We start from the raw sequence: 18,696 nt of genomic DNA, 5'->3' as shown, positions 1-18,696 counted from the left end.
TTTATGGCCCTATCCATCCATCTATCCAACTAACCAGTCAGCTAACTAACTAACTAACTAATAAGTCAACTAGCTATCTGTCTAGTTGGTTAGCTCAGTTTAGTTACCTTATTTTCTTATGTTTCTCCTGTTCTTAATTACCATTGATGTGGTTATCTGTCTACTCAACTATCTAACCATTCAATCAACTAGCTTCTATCCGTCCATCTAGTTGGTTAGTTCAGTTTAGTTACCTTATTTTTCCCATTTCTCCTGTTGCCTACTAATATCTATATGTGTGGGTCCATGACGTGAGGGGTCTTTTTTTTTTTTTTTTGTCCTTAATAATAATAATAAAAAAGATATGACATCCAAAGTATGTAAGGTAGTACATCTAGATCTCTTTTATTGAATCCAAAAGGTTTTAATTATATTTTGCTACATATAAAGGTATTTTAAAGATTTTGAAGTGTCAAAAGGTCATTCGGTTTAACCGTCCAAAGACCATTACAACCTTTTCATTTGTGATTTAAAATATCTTAAAATGTAATAAATGTATATATTTTTTATTCTGGCATGATTTTATAACATCATATATCAACATAGTGCAAAATGGTATTAAAATTATGTGCAGAAGTCGTTGCTTTGTTATGATGTATGTTAAAATTTCATTGATGTCATTCGGAGTAACCAGTATGAAGGGACCATTTTGGATCAAGTCATGCGGTCAATATCATGTGACAGGATGTGACATCATTCAGACACCTGCAAAGGACCACATGGTCATGAAGCAAATTAACTAACTCTCTTTTAACTGTTTGAAAAATGTTCACTTGCTCATACACATGTCCCAAAACATCAGGTCATTCGGTACAACCGCTATAAAACATGGAAAATTTTGTAATATTTTAAAAACTTGTACTAAATATAAAATGTTTAATTGTCTTTTTGCTTGCTAGCTAGATATCAGCCTGTTATTGTTCGAAACCAAAAGTGTCATTCAGTAAAACCGAAATTTTGGTTAAACCTAATAAAAAAACACTTCTCGTCAATAAAAAATCCTTATTCGTCAATGACTCATGTATACATCCATCTATCCTCCTAACAAACTAAACAATCAACCAACCATTCAACTAACTAACTAAACTCTGCAGTACTTGTGCATCTACTTGGTTTGCTCAGTTTAGTCACCTTATTTTCTCCTGTTCCTTACTAACATCTATGTTGCTACATATCCATCTGTCCAACTAATTAATCAATTAACCATCTAACTTGTATCTATCATCTAGTTGGTTAGTTCAATTTAGTTACCTATTTTTATTTTTTACCCGTTTCTCCTGTTCCTTAGTAACATCTGTATGGGTATACATCCATCAGTCCTCCTAACTAATCAATCAAGCTGTCCATGTAGTTGTTGAGTTCAGTTTAGCTGTTTTGTAAAGCCACTGTTAGGCTCACAGAGTAGAAAACAAGGGTCTGTAAAGAACATGAGATGTAACTTTGCACCGTGCGCTGTCTGTCACGGCCTCAGCCCACCATATGGCCCCGTGTGTGTGATCCTGCTGTAGTGTGGACTCTGAAAGACCTCTCAAATACCACATGACCCATAAACCTTCAGCTCCCAGAGTGGATCGGTGACAGGGGACGTGTCTAGAGGTGCGTTTGGACTGTTAGACATGCTCTGTTAGAGAAAAAGACGAGCGTGAGAGAGATGCAGAGGTCCCACGGTTCAGGTTACAGCTCTGGCTACAGCAAGAGGTCGAGAGACAGTTACAGAGAGACTCGCACAGTGAGAGGGAGAAGAGGGCTGTCAGGGGAAATTGGCTGCCAGGCTGCTTGATTTGTGTCTCGGCTTGGCTCCTGCCAGCACAATAACCTCCCAGCATTCCTTTCATTCCTCTTCACTTCCAGTGTCCTCACACACGCACACACATACACACGTTTCCATACCTACAGCTGTCGTTGAATTTCACACTGAAAACACAACGGCAGAACGGATGAATTGATTTGCAGATTTACAATAGAGAGAGCAGCTGAATTAAGCTGTCATGTGGAGCTCATCAAAAGGGCTTCATATGGATAACACTTAACTTGAAAGAGGATGTTAATCAAATAGCTTTGATTAAAAACAAGATGTATTTTAGTCATAGAATATATATTGTCAGTCAAGTCAAACTCGATTCTTGCGTATACCGTAATGCCCATTCTCACAATCCAATCCGATCCAATCCTTTCTCATCGAATATCCAGTTTGATTCAGGAATGCATTTCAAGAGTTGCTACTGACACCTAATGTAATTGCAAAACCTTCTTCCATTTCATTTCACTTATATATAATATATAGCGCTTTTTACAATATACATCGTTCCAATGTAAAAAATGAATTAATAAAATACTAATTGTGACACTGCCTGCACACTTAATTTCTATCAACGTTCTCCTTTTTATTATTTTAATATTAACAGAGAATATAATACCATTTCTTCCAGGGAGTGCGATGAACCCATGGCTCACTCTGCAAGCTCCGCCTCTAGCCTGGACAGTCACGCCCCCTCTGAAAGCAGCCAATCACAGGGAGCTCGGTGGGAGGAGCAGCAGAAAGTCATGGCATTAGAGCACCTTTGTGGGGTGTTCAGAGTTGACCTGGGTCACATGAGGTCACTGCGTCTCTTCTTCAGGTCAGTCGAGATCCTAATTAATTTTAGTTACATTTCTTTTTAATATCTTACCTATACTTTCTGAATGTCTATCATCAAATGTAATAGTCTCTTTTTATTGTTATACTTTAGACTGTTGTGTTAAATCTTTTTCATGAGACTCTGTATTATGAAACACCTCATATTTAATTCACCTCTTTGTATTATATTACTGTTCTCATTTTAAGGAATTCAGTTAGCTATTGCTGCAAGTTATAAATCATTATTCCTTAACCTCAGGCTGATTTTGTTCAAGATATTAAAATATTTCTGAGGTGTGAATAAAAATCTAATGTTTCTGTGGTTTATGGAAAACACGCATTAATAGTCCTTTTATGAAGAGGAAATACAATATAACAAATGTTATTACAGACTTAAAATCTGTATAAAAAATGGCAAACAGTAGAGAAATGATCATAAACATACTCACAGGAAGAGCACATCCTGGTCCTTTAGTGAACTCGTATCACTGTTCATTTTCCCCTTGATCTCCAGGATGTAGTCTTGTGTCCAGACCAGCCTTGTGAGAGTGCTTGTTTTTCATGCGTGTGTTTCAGCGACGAGGCCTGCACCTGTGGGCAGCTGGTCATCGCCAGCAGAGAGAGCCAGTACAAGATCCTTCACTTCCACCATGCAGGGCTGGATAAACTGGCCGAGGTGTTTCAGCAGTGGAAATGCTGCAGGGAGACACAGCTCAAAGACCAGGTCTGAACAAACACATATAATCAGCTTTAAACATTATATGAACAACACACACTCTCATTTACAGTACACTAACATTCAGCAGTTCAAATAACTGTTTTCTATCTGAATATGTTGTAAAATGTAATTTATTCCTCTGATGTTTCAGCTCACAATTCTGACTTTTGCAACAGAATTGCAAGATTTAAACTCGCAATTGTGAGTCATAAAGTCGGAATTGTGATATAAACTCACAATTGCGTCTCATAAATTCTCGCAATTCTGACTTTTTAAAAAAATTGTTTATATCTCGCAATTCTGACTTTATAACTTGCAATTCTGACTTTATAACATGCAATTGCGAGTTATAAAGTCAGAATTGCGAGATATAAACTAGCAATTGCGAGAGAAAAAGTCAGAAATGCTATAAACTCACAATTTTTTAGCTCACAATTGTAAGCTTATTTCATGCAGTTCTGACTTTATTTCATCAATTCTGACTATAATATCATGCAATTCCAAGTATGGGTCACCATACTTGGCCACAGGTCACTTCACTTTTTTTTTTTTTTTCCTGACTTTATCATGCAATTCTGACTTTATCATGCAATTCTGACTTTATAACGCAATTGCAAGTTATAAAGTCAGAATTGTGAGATATAAACTAGCAATTGCGAGGGAAAAATTCAGAATTGCATGATATAAACTCTCAAAGTCTTTATCTCACAATTGCAAGCTTATTTCATGCAATTCTGACTTTATAACTCACAATTCTGTCTTTATATCATGCAATTCTGACTTTATAACATGCAATTGCGAGTTATAAAGTCAGAATTGCAAGATATAAACTAGCAATTGTGAGAGAAAAAGTCAGAAATGCTAGATATAAACTCACAAGTCTCTTTAGCTCACAATTGTAAGCTTATTTCATGTCTTATTTTATTTCATTTCATCAATTCTGACTTTATATCATGCAATTCCAAGTATGGGTCACCATACTTGGCCACAGGTCACTTGACTTTTTTTTTTTTTTTTTCTTTCCTGACTTTATCATGCAATTCTGACTTTATATCATGAAATTCTGACTTTATAACTCACAATTCTGTCTTTTTATCTCACAATTGCAAGCTTATTTCATGCAATTCTGACTTTATTTCATGCAATTCTGACTTTATAACTCACAATTCTGACTTTATAACTCACAATTCTGACTTTATAACTCGTAATTCTGACTTTATATCAGGCAATTCTGACTTTATAACTCACAGTTCTAACTTTATAACTCACAATTCTGTCTTATCTCACAATTGCAAGCTTATTTCATTCAATTCTGACTTTATAACTCACAATTCTAACTTTATAACTCACAATTCTGACTTTATAACTCGTAATTCTGACTTTATATCAGGCAATTCTGACTTTATAACTCACAGTTCTAACTTTATAACTCACAATTCTGTCTTATCTCACAATTGCAAGCTTATTTCATTCAATTCTGACTTTATAACTCACAATTCTAACTTTATAACTCACAATTCTGACTTTATAACTCGTAATTCTGACTTTATATCAGGCAATTCTGACTTTATAACTCACAGTTCTAACTTTATAACTCACAATTCTGTCTTATCTCACAATTGCAAGCTTATTTCATGCAATTCTGACTTTATAACTCTCAATTGTGACTTAATATCACGCAATTCTGACTTTATATCATGCAATTCTGAGGGAAAAAAAGTCAGAATTGTGAGATATAAACTCGCAATTACTTTCATGGCAGAAACGAGCTTCCATACCAAACACGTTTAATTTCTAAAATATGGTGGGAATTTTTTTTTTTTTTAAATAAATAAATTTTCTTACTGGTTTTATAGGTCAGTGTTAGATCATAAATAAATACATACTGAGATCACTATATTATTCATTAATAATATATTCATAATTAATATTAATAGTTATTAATAGCAATATATGCATATTACATATTGTTAAGCATGCACAACCCTAGTTATCTGAGCAGAAAAGGAAAGTCTTTTCACTGATATAGAAATTATTATTATTATTTTTTTAATGATAATGTGAATAAAACTAGGGACATTTATTCAGAAGGTTAATGGGCTCCATTTTGAATTCATGTTGTCTTGAATATAACACATTTAAGGCCAGATTTACTAAACGAGGCCACAAAAAAGCACTGATGGGAGTGGAGAGTTCTGCGTGTGATCTAATGAAAGAAAACAGACACAGCCGGATCATGTCCATAATGACCAACACCATCTTCCAAGAGCAGCACAAATTAGCGTCTGGTTTTTAGGTGGTTATTAATGGCGCAAATACCAGTAAATTGACTAGTGTAAACCTTAGTAAATCACCTGCCATGATTCATTTAAATACTCTCCTCCCATAGATTTTCCATCTGAAAAATCCCACCCTCTTCCCACTCCAGGTGTCGGATGAGAAGTCATGCATGCAGTTCTCTATACGTAGACCCACGTTACCGTCTGCCGAGATGCATCCAGAGGAACGCTTGTATCGGCGGCTGGACGTCAGCTCTTGGCTCCGGCATCTGAACAACAGCGGCCAGGTGGTAGAGGAGTACAAGCTCAGGAAGGTCAGACTGACTGACAGCTGTCAGTCAAATACGAATCAGAATTTCTTGTCTAAGTTGCTCTTTTCAGCTGCGTTAAATTGAATGGCATTATGGCTCTTATTGTCACAATATTTGTCTGAGATGTGCATAGAGGTTCTGTTATGATGAGATTAATTCTGACGGGTGTTAGAAGTGACCTACTGTCTTTGTTTTCTCAGGCGATCTTCTTCGGCGGCATCGATCCATCCATCCGTGGCGAAGTGTGGCCTTTCCTACTGCACTACTACAGCTACGACTCTACCTCTGAGGAGCGTGAAGCCTGGAGACTGCAGAAGCGTGTGGAGTACCAGGAGATCCAGCAGAGGAGGTTAGTGGTTAGCCTACACCCTTAAGCCGCGTTTCCACCGAAATTACCCAGAACAATTTGTCCCAGGAACTTTTATTCCCCCAGACCTGTTGCTGTTTGTGTTTCCTTCACGGTCTAAAGTACTGTGAAGATTAGGCAAGTGATGTAGGACTGCATGCGACTTTCCAGTTCCCGCTGGATTTTGTCCTCCGCATATAAAGCCTGAACCTCATCATCAGTCCATCAGTCCTATTTTTAAACTCCATTGTTGATTTCGAATAGCAAACAACTCTTACTATATGCACCACAACAGATTTTTAAAAATGGTGGTTGAAATAAAATGCTGCATGGAGTCAACCAGCCCGCATGTTCAGATCCCAAGTCCCACCCCCGAAAGTTCCTGAACTTTGAAAAAGTACTACCTTGAGAGCAGGGACTTTCTGAGGGGAACATTTTTACCTGGACCTTCATTTAGACCCTGGTTCCTGTGCTCGAAACACACCGAGTACCATCCCAAAGTACCTAGTTCCTGGGGAAAGTTCCTGCGGTGGAAACGTGACTTTAGAAAAAAAGGTATATATATATATATATAATAATATATGTGTATGTATATGTATATATATATATATATATATATATATATATAGAACTTTTAAAGAATTCTGTTTTCCAAACAACATGGTTCCAGTGTGGGTTCTAGGCCTGTGTCTGTTCTCGAACCGTTCTGTGCACTTCCACTGCAGAAAAGGGGGGAAAGATAGGTTCAGCTGGAAAAATGCTTTTGCTGTCTATGGCAGTCTCATTGAGCAATGTAATGACGTTGCACTTCATTGCTCTTTATATTTAAATCTATAAAACTGTGCGCTCGAGAGAGAGATTGAATCAGCAGTTTCAGTTTCAATATCTCCAAAAAGGACCGATGAGAGTACTGGGAGTTTATGCAAGAATCGCTCCTGATACTGTGAACAGCAAAACAGACGTGCCGCACTGCCTGCACAAACACTGGGACGTGTACTGTTTGGTTTTAGACTGGTTATAGTCAGGTAAACAACACAGAATCACGTACATCACCTTTTTTTCCTCAAGTCTGTGCAAACACGCAGCTGTTTTGTGACAGGCTCCAAGTTCACCTGGCCGGGGTTCCCATCATGGGATCATTTTATGGATTTAGTTTTAATTCATTTTTTATTTTAATTAAGCTTTATGAATCAAGCAGCTTGTGAACATACTTTATCAATAGAAAAAAAATGAAATAACCCATTAAACATTAAAATAGTTTTTTTTTTTTTTTTTGTAATCACGTGGTTCTGGTGACGCGCGAAATTCCGATGGAGGGCAAGCAGTGAAAATTAGAACGGAAGAGATTGGGAAAAGTCCTTTCTTTGCTGGTTTAGAAAGGAAACAGAAAATCACAACATATGTTGGACGCGATCCTTGTGCTATGAAGAGGAGCGACTTTTCCGCTGAATTGAAAGACTTTACTGCCATCGAGGAGGCAGATATAGAGGATGTGAAGCTGCCGTCACGCGCATTCAGTTCTAGTCTGGGTTTGTTTATAGCGCGCTGCCTTTTTAATGTGAAGTTAGAGCAGTATTTTGATTTTCTGTCGTGATTGTGAAAAATGTCGCCATTGTAGGTCATTTATGCTGAATCGAGAATTGTAATAGGAACTCACGATATCGTTCGTGGGAAAAAAATGTGAGTGAATGATTATAACTTGCACACAGCCACTTCAAAACTGTTCACGACCTTCTATGGGTTTGATTTTGGTTGTCATTTGTTGAAATAAATACAAAAATACAGCGTGTCTGTGTCCTGAACGTGACCCTCCGATTCTCCTTCGTGGGCATATGGGAAAGTGAATATTTACAAAAACAACATTTAAACTAGTTACATTTACACGCTTCCAACAAATAAATGGATCGACTTCTGTCAGCTTGTTGAACACATTTATTTTATTTGGACATTTTCTACGGTACGATGGCTGAAGCAGCAGCGCGTGACACTGTTCTCATGGTAACCAGATCAACATTGTGAACACAATACTACAAAACTGAAGTGAAAATACCAAATTATAATTAAATAGGATAAAATATCTTCTCCTCCCTGCAAACGATAGCATGAAGAATGTGAATATTTAACCAAGTCAAAAAGGTAAGCAGGTATCCATTCATTTCAGTATCAGCAGACGCAAAACGCTATAAAAGGCGACAACTTTTAAAGTTAAAAAACGAAATAAGTTATAAAAAACGGTATAAGTTATGTAAACGATATAAACACCTTCTGGGTTCTCGATTTTATCGATTTGAGCAACCATAAATGATGAAAAACATGCAAATTTTGAGTTTTTGAAAGGATTCCTATATAGAAACATCACTCCCTGCCCTCCAGACTCATTCACGCTGCTGCTGTGACGTCATGTGCAAACAACCTATTGTATGCAATCATTTAAGACATTTCTATATAGAACCATTTTGAGAATAATAGTTCTTTAAAACGGAGTTAAGAACTCTAAAGTTCTATATAGAACCCCACTGAACCTTTTTTTCTAATAATGCTGATCTAGAAGCCAGTTTGAGAACTTTTTGACTGAACTGCTTTCCCAGTTAAACTTTTCTTTTCAGCAAATATAATGTGCACTGTTAATGTTTTTATTTTTTTTGTATTAGTCATATTCTTATGTATTTTACATCTATTTTACTTTTAAATTGATGCATTTTGCAGATAATTTTTCATCATACAGTGCAAAATGTGTGTTTTGGGTTATCTTCCATGTTCTCTCAGTTGATCTTCAGGAACGTCAGAAATGTGCCAATAATGTGTTCGTAATAATCTGCTTCATTCTGCGCATATTATCAAAAATACAAATAATTGCTACAATATTGTTTTGGGTGCAAAATACAATTTAAAAAAAAATGTCCAAACGTACAAGATTTCATTCATAAATTAACATTTTTAAAATGATTTGTGAACTTGTTGTTCATGAATAAATTAAGTATGTTGTAGATTGTTTTTACGGAGTCCCTAAAGGGATATGGTGATAAAATTTGTGATGAGAAATGAGATGGGTTTTGCATTCTCTCACAAATGTTTTGCGTTTGAGGTGTCCGAGGGGGAATGTAAAGGTTTTGCGAGCGGACGCAAAAGCCTTGAAATATTTTTCTTTCTCCCATTTTATATTTTTTCCATCACCATGTCCACCATGTTTTTGTTTTTTATATATATTTTTATATATATATTATATAGTGTTTATTTTTGTTTAATCATATTTTTTTCCAAAGGTATGTATAAATTAAAATTGCTTCATTGTCATATTTTTGTTTTTCATCAGCAATTTCATTGGCAAGCTTATCGTTGAATTTGAACTACTATATAATTCTGTTCAAAGTCAAACCTTAAAAACTGTATATAAAAATACAATGCTACACCCAGTTGTTAAATTGCTCAATTTTGCTTGAGTTGGCTGGCTGACATAACTTGTTGTTTACAAAATGTGATATTTCTAGAGTCTGAAACTATGTAAACTGAGCTGTTGTGACCCATCAGGCCAGCTAATCCTGAAGCTTTTCTAGTTAGCTGGATTGTGTTTGGGTTTGTGGTTGGTGAATCATTCCTCAGCCTCAGCATCATTACATGAAATCAGTGTAGCAGTGGCTAAGTACACATTTAAACCACTTGCTTTTGTTTTCAGTCATATCTCTCCTGCAATCTGATGAAAACATTTGGCTAAGCATTATTTGGCTGCAAATAGTCACTTTTGTTATTTCAATCACCAGAATTACTCAAATTGTCAGCATATGTCCTGGCAACAAATGTCCTGTGTTCCTACTTTAATATAAGAAGCGATGTGCAACTACATTTAATATATGTTCATACGACAGTGATTATTGCTTACGTGGTCTTATTTATACTGCAAGTTTTTACATCCACTGTGAGTCTCTGAAGGATTTTCTGGCAGCTGTGTTGTGAACCGAGCCATAACCAATCAATAACTGTGTGCAGATGTATGCACTCTGTGGTGTAATGTGTTTCAGTCAGAGGAAATAATTAACTCAATCAATTAAATCATTGTCATGCCATTAATAGAGCACACTTGTGTTTCAGATTTGAGCATTTTCATTGTTTATTTCTAGCACCACTGCAGTATATGGGTCAGTGACGTGACAGTATTTTTTTTTTTTTGTGTGTGTGTCCTTATGGTTTAGTTAAATGTAAAAGGGTTCATTTCGAATTACATTTGCAAATTACTTGTATAAATTCTCTTTTTTTGAGGACAAAGTCGAAAATGTCTGATTTTAATTCATTTTGAGAGAATATTTGGGGGATTATTGCAAAAATGTCAGTTTGGTATAACTGTACCAAATAATTCTGTACCAAATAGTTAAAAAAAAAAAAGGTGAAATTCTCAATAAAGAAATTCTCAGAAAATAAAAGTAAATGAACACCATTGTTCTGGATATTATAATCAATTTGGGGAATCATGTGAGTCAAATCAAATTTCTGAAGTGTCATGGTGGTGTAACCACCTTTCAAGGAGCCATTTTGTCCAAATTGTGCAAGAAGACCATGTGTTAATAACCATTAACTTTTTAAACCGTTTCCTCCAAGGCCATGTGCTAACATAGGTGTCCATGATAATGCCTATCAAATTTGATTTTAAATTGAAATGTCAAATGGTGTAACCTATTACAAGCCTTTCTGTTATAGGGGCCAATTTATGATGCTATTAAAGATGTAATATAAACTAACCTACTATTTGGAACCATTTTCAAGTGTTTGTTTTTTTTAATTTCACCTTTTTAAACAAGATCAACTATTTGGTATGAAGTTTTTACTGTTACACCACATTGACATTTGCAGTCATCCTCCAACTATTCTCTCAAAATGAATTAAAACAGACTTGGTCCTCAAAAAAGAGAATGTATGCAAGTAATTTGCTAATTTATTTTGAAATTTTAACACTTTTAAATTTAATTAGACCATATGGACACAAAAAAATTGCATCACGTCATTGACCCATATACATATGATAATATAGCACTTTTAAAAATTATTTCACAGTTTTTATTGACTCGTTTCAAAATAAAGAATTGAAAAATACATCACTAAAACAATTTTAGTTGTCAGTAAATCAATTGTTACATGTAGTGATTATTTTCAATTTGTGATGTATTTTAAAAAGTTTTATTTTTCAATTTTTTTGACAAAAATAAACAATTAAAATTATGTGAATATTGTAAAATACGTAATACATTAAATATTTATACAACAAAAATATGTTGGAAATGTAAAAATATGTAACTTGTAAAAGTATGTACAGTATTTCAGTGTCCTTATTGAAGCATTGAATTACAGGAATTAATGTGCACTCTTAGTCTCTTGTGATTATTTTTGTTGGTGTTTTAATAATTAATAGGGTAGGTGTGTGTGTGTGTGTGTGTGTGTGTGTGTGTGTGTGTGTGTGTGTGTGTGTGTGTGTGTGTGTGTGTGTGTGTGTGTGTGTGTGTGTGTGTGTGTGTGTGTGTGTGTGTGTGTGTGTGTGTGTGGTGATGGTAAACTCTATGTTTACTATCCCAACAAAGATAGTAAAAGCAGTCATTTTTGACCTTGTGGGGACATTTTTGGTGGAAACCAGCTTATGAATCATACTAAGTGATGTTTTTTGAAAATGTAAAAATGCAGAAAGTTTTCTGTGATGGGTAGGATTAGAGGATAGAATATACAGTTTGTATAGTATAAAAATCATTGTCAATGGAAAGTCCCCATAAAACATAGAAACCCAATGTGTGTTTGTGTGCATGTGTGTGAAGTGTGTTGCTGAGCAGTGAGTGCTCTAAACCTCAAGAGGCCAGAGGGGGAGTCAGAGAGCGATGTGGGAATAGTTCACACAAACACAGGTCTCGAAACACTTACGTGAAGTTGCATCAGGTCTGGCATCAATTCCAGCAAAACAAACAGTGTTAATGAAATCCCACCTGCTTGTTATGAGAATGTCTATAGCCAGAGGGACCACGGTGTTTCAGGACCGGAATGTTTCCACGTCAGACACGGTGTTTCATGTTCTGTTCTGTTCTGTTCTTTTACCCCTTTTTGTCCCTGTTGTTTTTTCCTTCCTTTTTTTTCTTTTGTTTTCTTCAACTTTCTCTTTTCCTTCTTCTTGTTTTTGTTTTTTATTTTTTATATACATTTTTTTTTATCTGTTTTGTTTTTTCATTTTATTAATTTATGCATTGACTCTTCAGAACGGCCCTATTTATTTACCTGTCGACTTTTTTTGTAGTGGTTGATCACATCCGTTTTCCTCATTCCTTGTACAGGCTGTCCATGAGTCCAGAGGAGCACAGTGAGTTCTGGAGGAAGGTTCAGTTCACTGTAGATAAAGATGTTGTCAGAACTGACCGGAGCAACATGTTCTTCAGAGGAGAGAACAACCCCAATGTAGAAATCATGAGGTTAGAAAATCATATTCATTGACATTCATCCATCTTCCCATAGAAATATTTGTTTACATGGTAAGACTTTACAATAACGTTCCATTTGTTAACATTATTTAACTTTATTAGTTAAAGGGTTAGTTCACCCAAAAATGAAAATTCTGTCATTTATTACTTACCGTCATGCCGTTCCACACCCGTAAGACCTTTGTTCATCTTCAGAACACAAATTAAGATATTTTAGTTGAAATCCAATGGCTCAGTGAGGCCTCCATAGGGAGCAATGACATTTCCTCTCTCAAGATCCATAAAGGTACTAAAAACATATCTAAATCAGTTCATGTGAGTACAGTGGTTCAATATTAATATTATAAAGTGACGAGAATATTTTTGGAACGCCAAAAAAACAAAATAATGACTTATTTAGTGATGGCCGATTTCAAAACACTGCTTCATGAAGATTCGGAGCACAATGAATCAGTGTATCGAATCATGATTCGCGTGTCAAAATGCCAAACTGCTAAAATCATGTGACTTTGGCGCCTCAAACCGCTGATTCGACACAAAAGATTCATAACCCTCCGAAGCTTAATGAAGCAGTGTTTTGAAATCGGCCATCACTATATAAGTTATTTTGTTTTTTGGCGCACCACAAATATTGTATAATAAATAATGTTAATTTCAGTGTACTATGTAATACATCTGTGGCATTCCATTAATAATATACGTATAATATTAATTGATTCAACAAAAAGTCTGTTTGTTTTACATGATTATTTATTTAAATGATGTTAACTGAAGTTGTTTTATCTTTCTCCCAGACGTATCCTGTTGAACTACGCCGTGTTTAATCCAGATATGGGCTACTGTCAGGGCATGTCAGACCTGGTGGCTCCTCTTCTGACGGAGATCCAGGATGAGAGTGACACATTCTGGTGTTTCGTTGGTCTCATGGAGAACACCATCTTCATCAGTTCCCCTAGAGATGAGGATATGGAGAGGCAGCTGGTGAGGATCTCTCACATACAACTGCCTAGTCAATGGATAATTCACATATTGTTGTGAATTAAGAGTAAATACTATTGTTATTGTTAATATCATTATGTGAATATTTACTTTAATCAATTTTGCATGTTATTTCCTATTATTATATTGCATCATATAGATATTTTCTGGATTCTGATTGGTCATTCTAGAAATGTTTAAGTGGTGTGTTTGAGGTTTTAAGCACATTTAATAAATGGCAGGGCCAACCAAAGTGCTGCATAAGCAAGTAAAAAATTAGAATAATAGCAATAAAAATATATATATAACACAAAATAATCACAAATTTACAACAGCTATAAAAGTTAGACATGGCAACAAATAATAAAATCAGTCCCTAAATTTTGATCTCAACAAAACTTGTTAATCTAACTCATAAGCCAATGTAAAACGGTATGTCTTAAGCAAAGATTTCAAAACCTGTATAGAAAAGGAAGGGCAAGCTGTTTCATAACCAAAGTGCTGCCTCTGAAAATGCATTGTTCCCCTTAAGTTTTAAACATGTCTTAGGTACAGACAGCAACAGGGTATTAGATGACCGTAAAGAAGAAGATCAGATGAATGCTGTGGTGCCAAACTATTTCAAGGACTTATAAACAAACAATAAAGTCTTAAATTGGATTCGATACTCAACGTCGAGCCAATGCAAACTAGCTAATACAGGAGTAATTCTTTCCCTCTTTCTAGCACCCCTTAAAAGTCTGGCCACAGCATTTTGGACCAACTGGAGATGAGAAAGACAAGATTGAGAGACAACTAAATACAATAAATTGCAACAGTCCAATATTAATTAAATAAATGCACAAATAATAGCTTCTAAGTCCTTGAATGGAAGGAAAGATTTAATTTTGGCTATCGTCCTAAGCTGGAAAAAAATGCTGATTTAACAACTGACTTAGTGTTCAACATTTACCCACAGTTTCACAGACAAGGCTTAAGCTAGTCCTAGACTAAAATGCATGTTTGAGCTGTTTTAACTGAAAGCAACTTGTACTGACAGATCTTAAAATATGCTAGTGCCATTGTTTTGTCTCAAGATGCACACCAGTAATGTTTTTATCTAGTGAACATTTATAAAAGCTACTTAAATGTCCTAATTGAAGGCCTAATCCTGGCTCCTTAAGACCGGGCCTTAGAAAAGATATTGGTACATTCAGATGGACCCAAAACTAACACTTCAGGTTTGGAGTTGTTCAACTGAAGAACATTTTTCACTATCCGGCATTTAACATCACTTAAACAGTCAAACAACAACTGGAGGAACATGTTCTCATCTGATTTTAGCAGAAGGTAAACCTGAATATTGTCTACGTAACAATGATATGAATGCTATTGAAAAATAATGACTAATGGGAGATACAGGGAGAACAAAACAGGGCCTAAAATAGAACCCTGTGGCACACCACATGTACAAGCCAGAAAAAGGAGAAGTTTTTAATAACTAGTAAAAAAGTTCTCCCTTTTAAGATAGGATGAAAACTAATTTAAAACCGATCCCCTAATGCCAATATGGCTCAAGATGTTTCAGAAGATTTGAATGATCAGTTGAGTCATAGGCTGCACTGGTCCAAATGAACCAGAACGACACATTTACCCGAATCAAGCGCAAAAGTAAGTGTGTTGGTTTTTGTTTTTTGCATAACGATCTGTATATGTGTGTCCAGATGTACCTAAGGGAGCTCTTGCGGCTGATGCTGCCACGCTTCCACCAGCACCTGACCCGGTTGGGTGAGGATGGGCTTCAATTGCTGTTTTGCCACCGTTGGGTCCTTCTGTGTTTCAAACGCGAGTTCCCTGATGCTGAAGCCCTGCGAATGTGGGAGGCCTGCTGGGCACATTATCAGGTACAGCACACTGATCTCAAAGAGCTGTTGCTGGGGTTTATTATTTCTAAACATAATATGGAAATAATTAGATATCAGGTTAAATTTAGAGTTTCCGCATGAAGTTTTCTGTTGACCGTATATGACTTTAAAGGATTAGTTTACTTTCAAATTAAAATTAGCCCAAGCTTTACTCACCCTCAAGCCATCCTAGGTGTATATGACTTTCTTCTTTCTGATGAACACAATCAGAGTTATATTAATAAATATCCTAACGCATTCAAGCTTTATAATGGCAGTGAATGAGCTGAAGTATGAGCTGAAGAAAGTGCCTCCATCCACATCTATTCATCCACAGCTCCGGGGGTTAATACGGAAGGCGGTCTGGCAGAAGCTAGATATTTTACTTCATAACTTGTTAATATGGATATTTTTTTTACACAAATGCATTGCTTTGCTTCAGAAGGCCTTTATTAACCCCCTGGAGCCGTGTGGAGTACGTTTATTTTATGATGGATGGATGAGGATGGAAGCACTTTCTTCAGCTCATACTCGTGACCCCTGTTCACTGCCATTATAAAGCTCGGATGCATCAGGATATTTATTAATATTTCTCCGATTGTGTTTATCAGAAAGAAGTCATATATACCTAGGATGGCTTAAGGGAGAGTAAAGCTTAGGCTAATTTTTATTTGAAAGTGAACTAATCCTTTAAGAAGCCCTGGAGAGATTTCATATACTGTTGCCATAAAAGTCTTTGTATATATAACAGACAGTTTAGGTATGTTCATACAAATTCTGATATTTATCCTGATCTATTACTGACAGGACTCGTAGTACGGATTTGTTTTTGCAGGTTAGGCTGTGATTCAGTTTTTCCTTGCCCCCTAACATTTTCACTGACAGTGAAAAATATTCATTTTATGTTGAGCTGTGTATTTTTTCTTTATTGTATGAGATATTAAACGGTTATATATTTTTGCAATGTATAATTTATTAAATATATTTAAGAATACATGTTAAAATAAATATTAAAGGTGCCCTAGAACATCTTTTCAAAAGATGTAATATAAGTCTAAGGTGTCCCCTGAATGTGTCTGTGAAGTTTCAGCTCAAAATACCCCATAGATTTTTTTTTTATTAATTTTTTTAACTGCCTATTTTGGGGCATCATTAAATATGAGCCGATTCAGGCTGCGGCCCCTTTAAATTCTCGTGCTCCCCGCCCCCGGAGCTCCCGCTTGCCTTAAACAGCATAAACAAAGTTCACACAGCTAATATAACCCTCAAAATGGATCTTTACAAAGTGTTCGTCATGCAACATGTCTAATCGCGTAAGTATGGTATTTATTTGGATGTGTTACATTTGATTCTGAATGAGTTTGATAGTGTTCCGTGGCTAAAGCTAACGTTACACACTGCTGGAGAGATTTGGAAACACTGTTGGAAAGAATGAAGTTGTGTTTATGAATTATACAGACTGCAAGTGTTTAATAATGAAAATAGCGACAGTCTTGTCTCCTTGAATACAGTAAGAAACGATGGTAACTTTAACCACATTTAACAGTACATTAGCAACATGCTAACGAAACATTTAGAAAGACAATTTACAAATATCACTAAAAATATCATGATATCATGGATCATGTCAGTTATTATTGCTCCATCTGCCATTTTTCACTATTGTTCTTGCTTGCTTACCTAGTCTGATGATTCAGCTGTGCACAGATCCAGACGTTAATACTGCCTGCCCTTGTCTAATGCCTTGAACATGGGCTGGCATATGCAAATATTGGGGTCCTACATATTAATGATCCCGACTGTTACGTAACAGTCAGTGTTATGTTGAGATTCAAATGTTCTTCTGAGGTCTTTTAAACAAATGAGATTTATATAAGAAGGAGGAAACAATGGACTTTGAGACTCACTATATGTCATTTCCATGTACTGAACTATTGTTATTTAACTATGCCAAGATAAATTCAATTTTTAATTCTAGGGCACCTTTATTTTTTGTGTAAATGTCATGTTTGTTCTTATTTTCTTTTTGCTTTTAGTTTTGATTATTTATTTTATGTGATGTTTTATGGAAAGCACTTTGGTCAACTTGTGTTGCTTTTTTAGATTTTAATCTTCAGTAATAGCTGAAAATTATACATTATTATGATTATTATTATTGGTACCTTAAAGACAAAATTAGCAGAATTTGAATGAAAATTTGAAAGGCTACCACATAACACACAACTTTTAATGTAGGATAATGTTAGTTTTTCTCTTAGGGAAATGGGAACTGACTGTATTTGACTGCAGAAGTTTATTTCTCTTCTCTTTTTTTTTTTTATAATTCCTGTATTTTTTTCTACTTACTGTAAAGATTCAGGGTGGTTTTGGGTGAAAGTTTAAACCAGTGCATTATGTAGAAATGAAGCCATGGAAACCAAGACTAAGTCCTTCCTTAAATGCACTTCAGTTGGATGTAACGGGGGAACATGCTAATTCTTCCCCTTTAGATAAACGAATGGGTGTCTGTATCATTTTAAGGATCTGCAGAGTGTCTAATGAAGATGAGATGCTAATTATCATGCTTCCACAGAATCCATTTGCATACATTGGCATGGTAATAACGAGGTGATTTTGGGGAGCAAAGTGGTTTGTCTCCTTGGTGCCCCCTCATTTGCATGTCAGCATTTACTGCTTTTTAATTGGCTCATTTGGCCTCCGTGATTGGTCTAGCTTATGCATTCTGTCATTTTATTGGTTGTTTTTGCTCAGTGTTTGGTTCAGGGTATGTAATTCTATGTTTTCTGCGTTCTCTGACAGACGGACTACTTCCACCTGTTCCTGTGCGTAGCCATCATTGTGCTGTACGGCGATGATGTCACAGAGCAGCAGCTTGCTACAGATCAAATGCTGCTGCACTTCAGTAACCTTTCCATGCACATGAATGGAGAACTGGTGCTGAGGAAGGTATGAGCGCACACACTGACAGAGCTCCTCATGGTTATGTATGCTGTGTCTTTGTGTCATGTAGAGGTGATGCATCTCTCTGCCACTGCATACAAAACATATTTTTCTCACAGCAACAGAAGTTAGTATGCCAAAC

General features: G+C 35.8%; 1 protein-coding gene across 5 annotated transcripts in view; it reads left to right on the top strand.

The window, feature by feature from the left end:
- The window catches only part of tbc1d16 (TBC1 domain family, member 16), a 54,268-nt gene that overhangs the window by 16,356 nt on the left and 19,216 nt on the right, over nucleotides 1–18,696 (top strand). For all 5 annotated transcript variants that reach the window (XR_010894588.1, XM_067381485.1, XM_067381482.1 and 2 more), the window contains exons 4-11: nucleotides 2,469–2,657; nucleotides 3,233–3,380; nucleotides 5,803–5,967; nucleotides 6,165–6,313; nucleotides 12,610–12,744; nucleotides 13,548–13,734; nucleotides 15,435–15,614; nucleotides 18,414–18,560. Coding sequence is in view for 4 of the 5 variants with exons in the window: in XM_067381485.1 (XP_067237586.1) it covers nucleotides 2,469–2,657; nucleotides 3,233–3,380; nucleotides 5,803–5,967; nucleotides 6,165–6,313; nucleotides 12,610–12,744; nucleotides 13,548–13,734; nucleotides 15,435–15,614; nucleotides 18,414–18,560 (1,300 nt within the window). In the remaining variant the exon portion in view is untranslated. The remainder of the gene's footprint in view (nucleotides 1–2,468; nucleotides 2,658–3,232; nucleotides 3,381–5,802; nucleotides 5,968–6,164; nucleotides 6,314–12,609; nucleotides 12,745–13,547; nucleotides 13,735–15,434; nucleotides 15,615–18,413; nucleotides 18,561–18,696) is intronic.

Source organism: Chanodichthys erythropterus, chromosome 3 (assembly GCF_024489055.1).
Source record: "Chanodichthys erythropterus isolate Z2021 chromosome 3, ASM2448905v1, whole genome shotgun sequence".
Taxonomy (NCBI): Eukaryota; Metazoa; Chordata; class Actinopteri; order Cypriniformes; family Xenocyprididae; genus Chanodichthys; species Chanodichthys erythropterus.
Note: the sequence above shows the minus strand (reverse complement) of the source record. Positions and strands in the feature narration are given on the sequence as shown.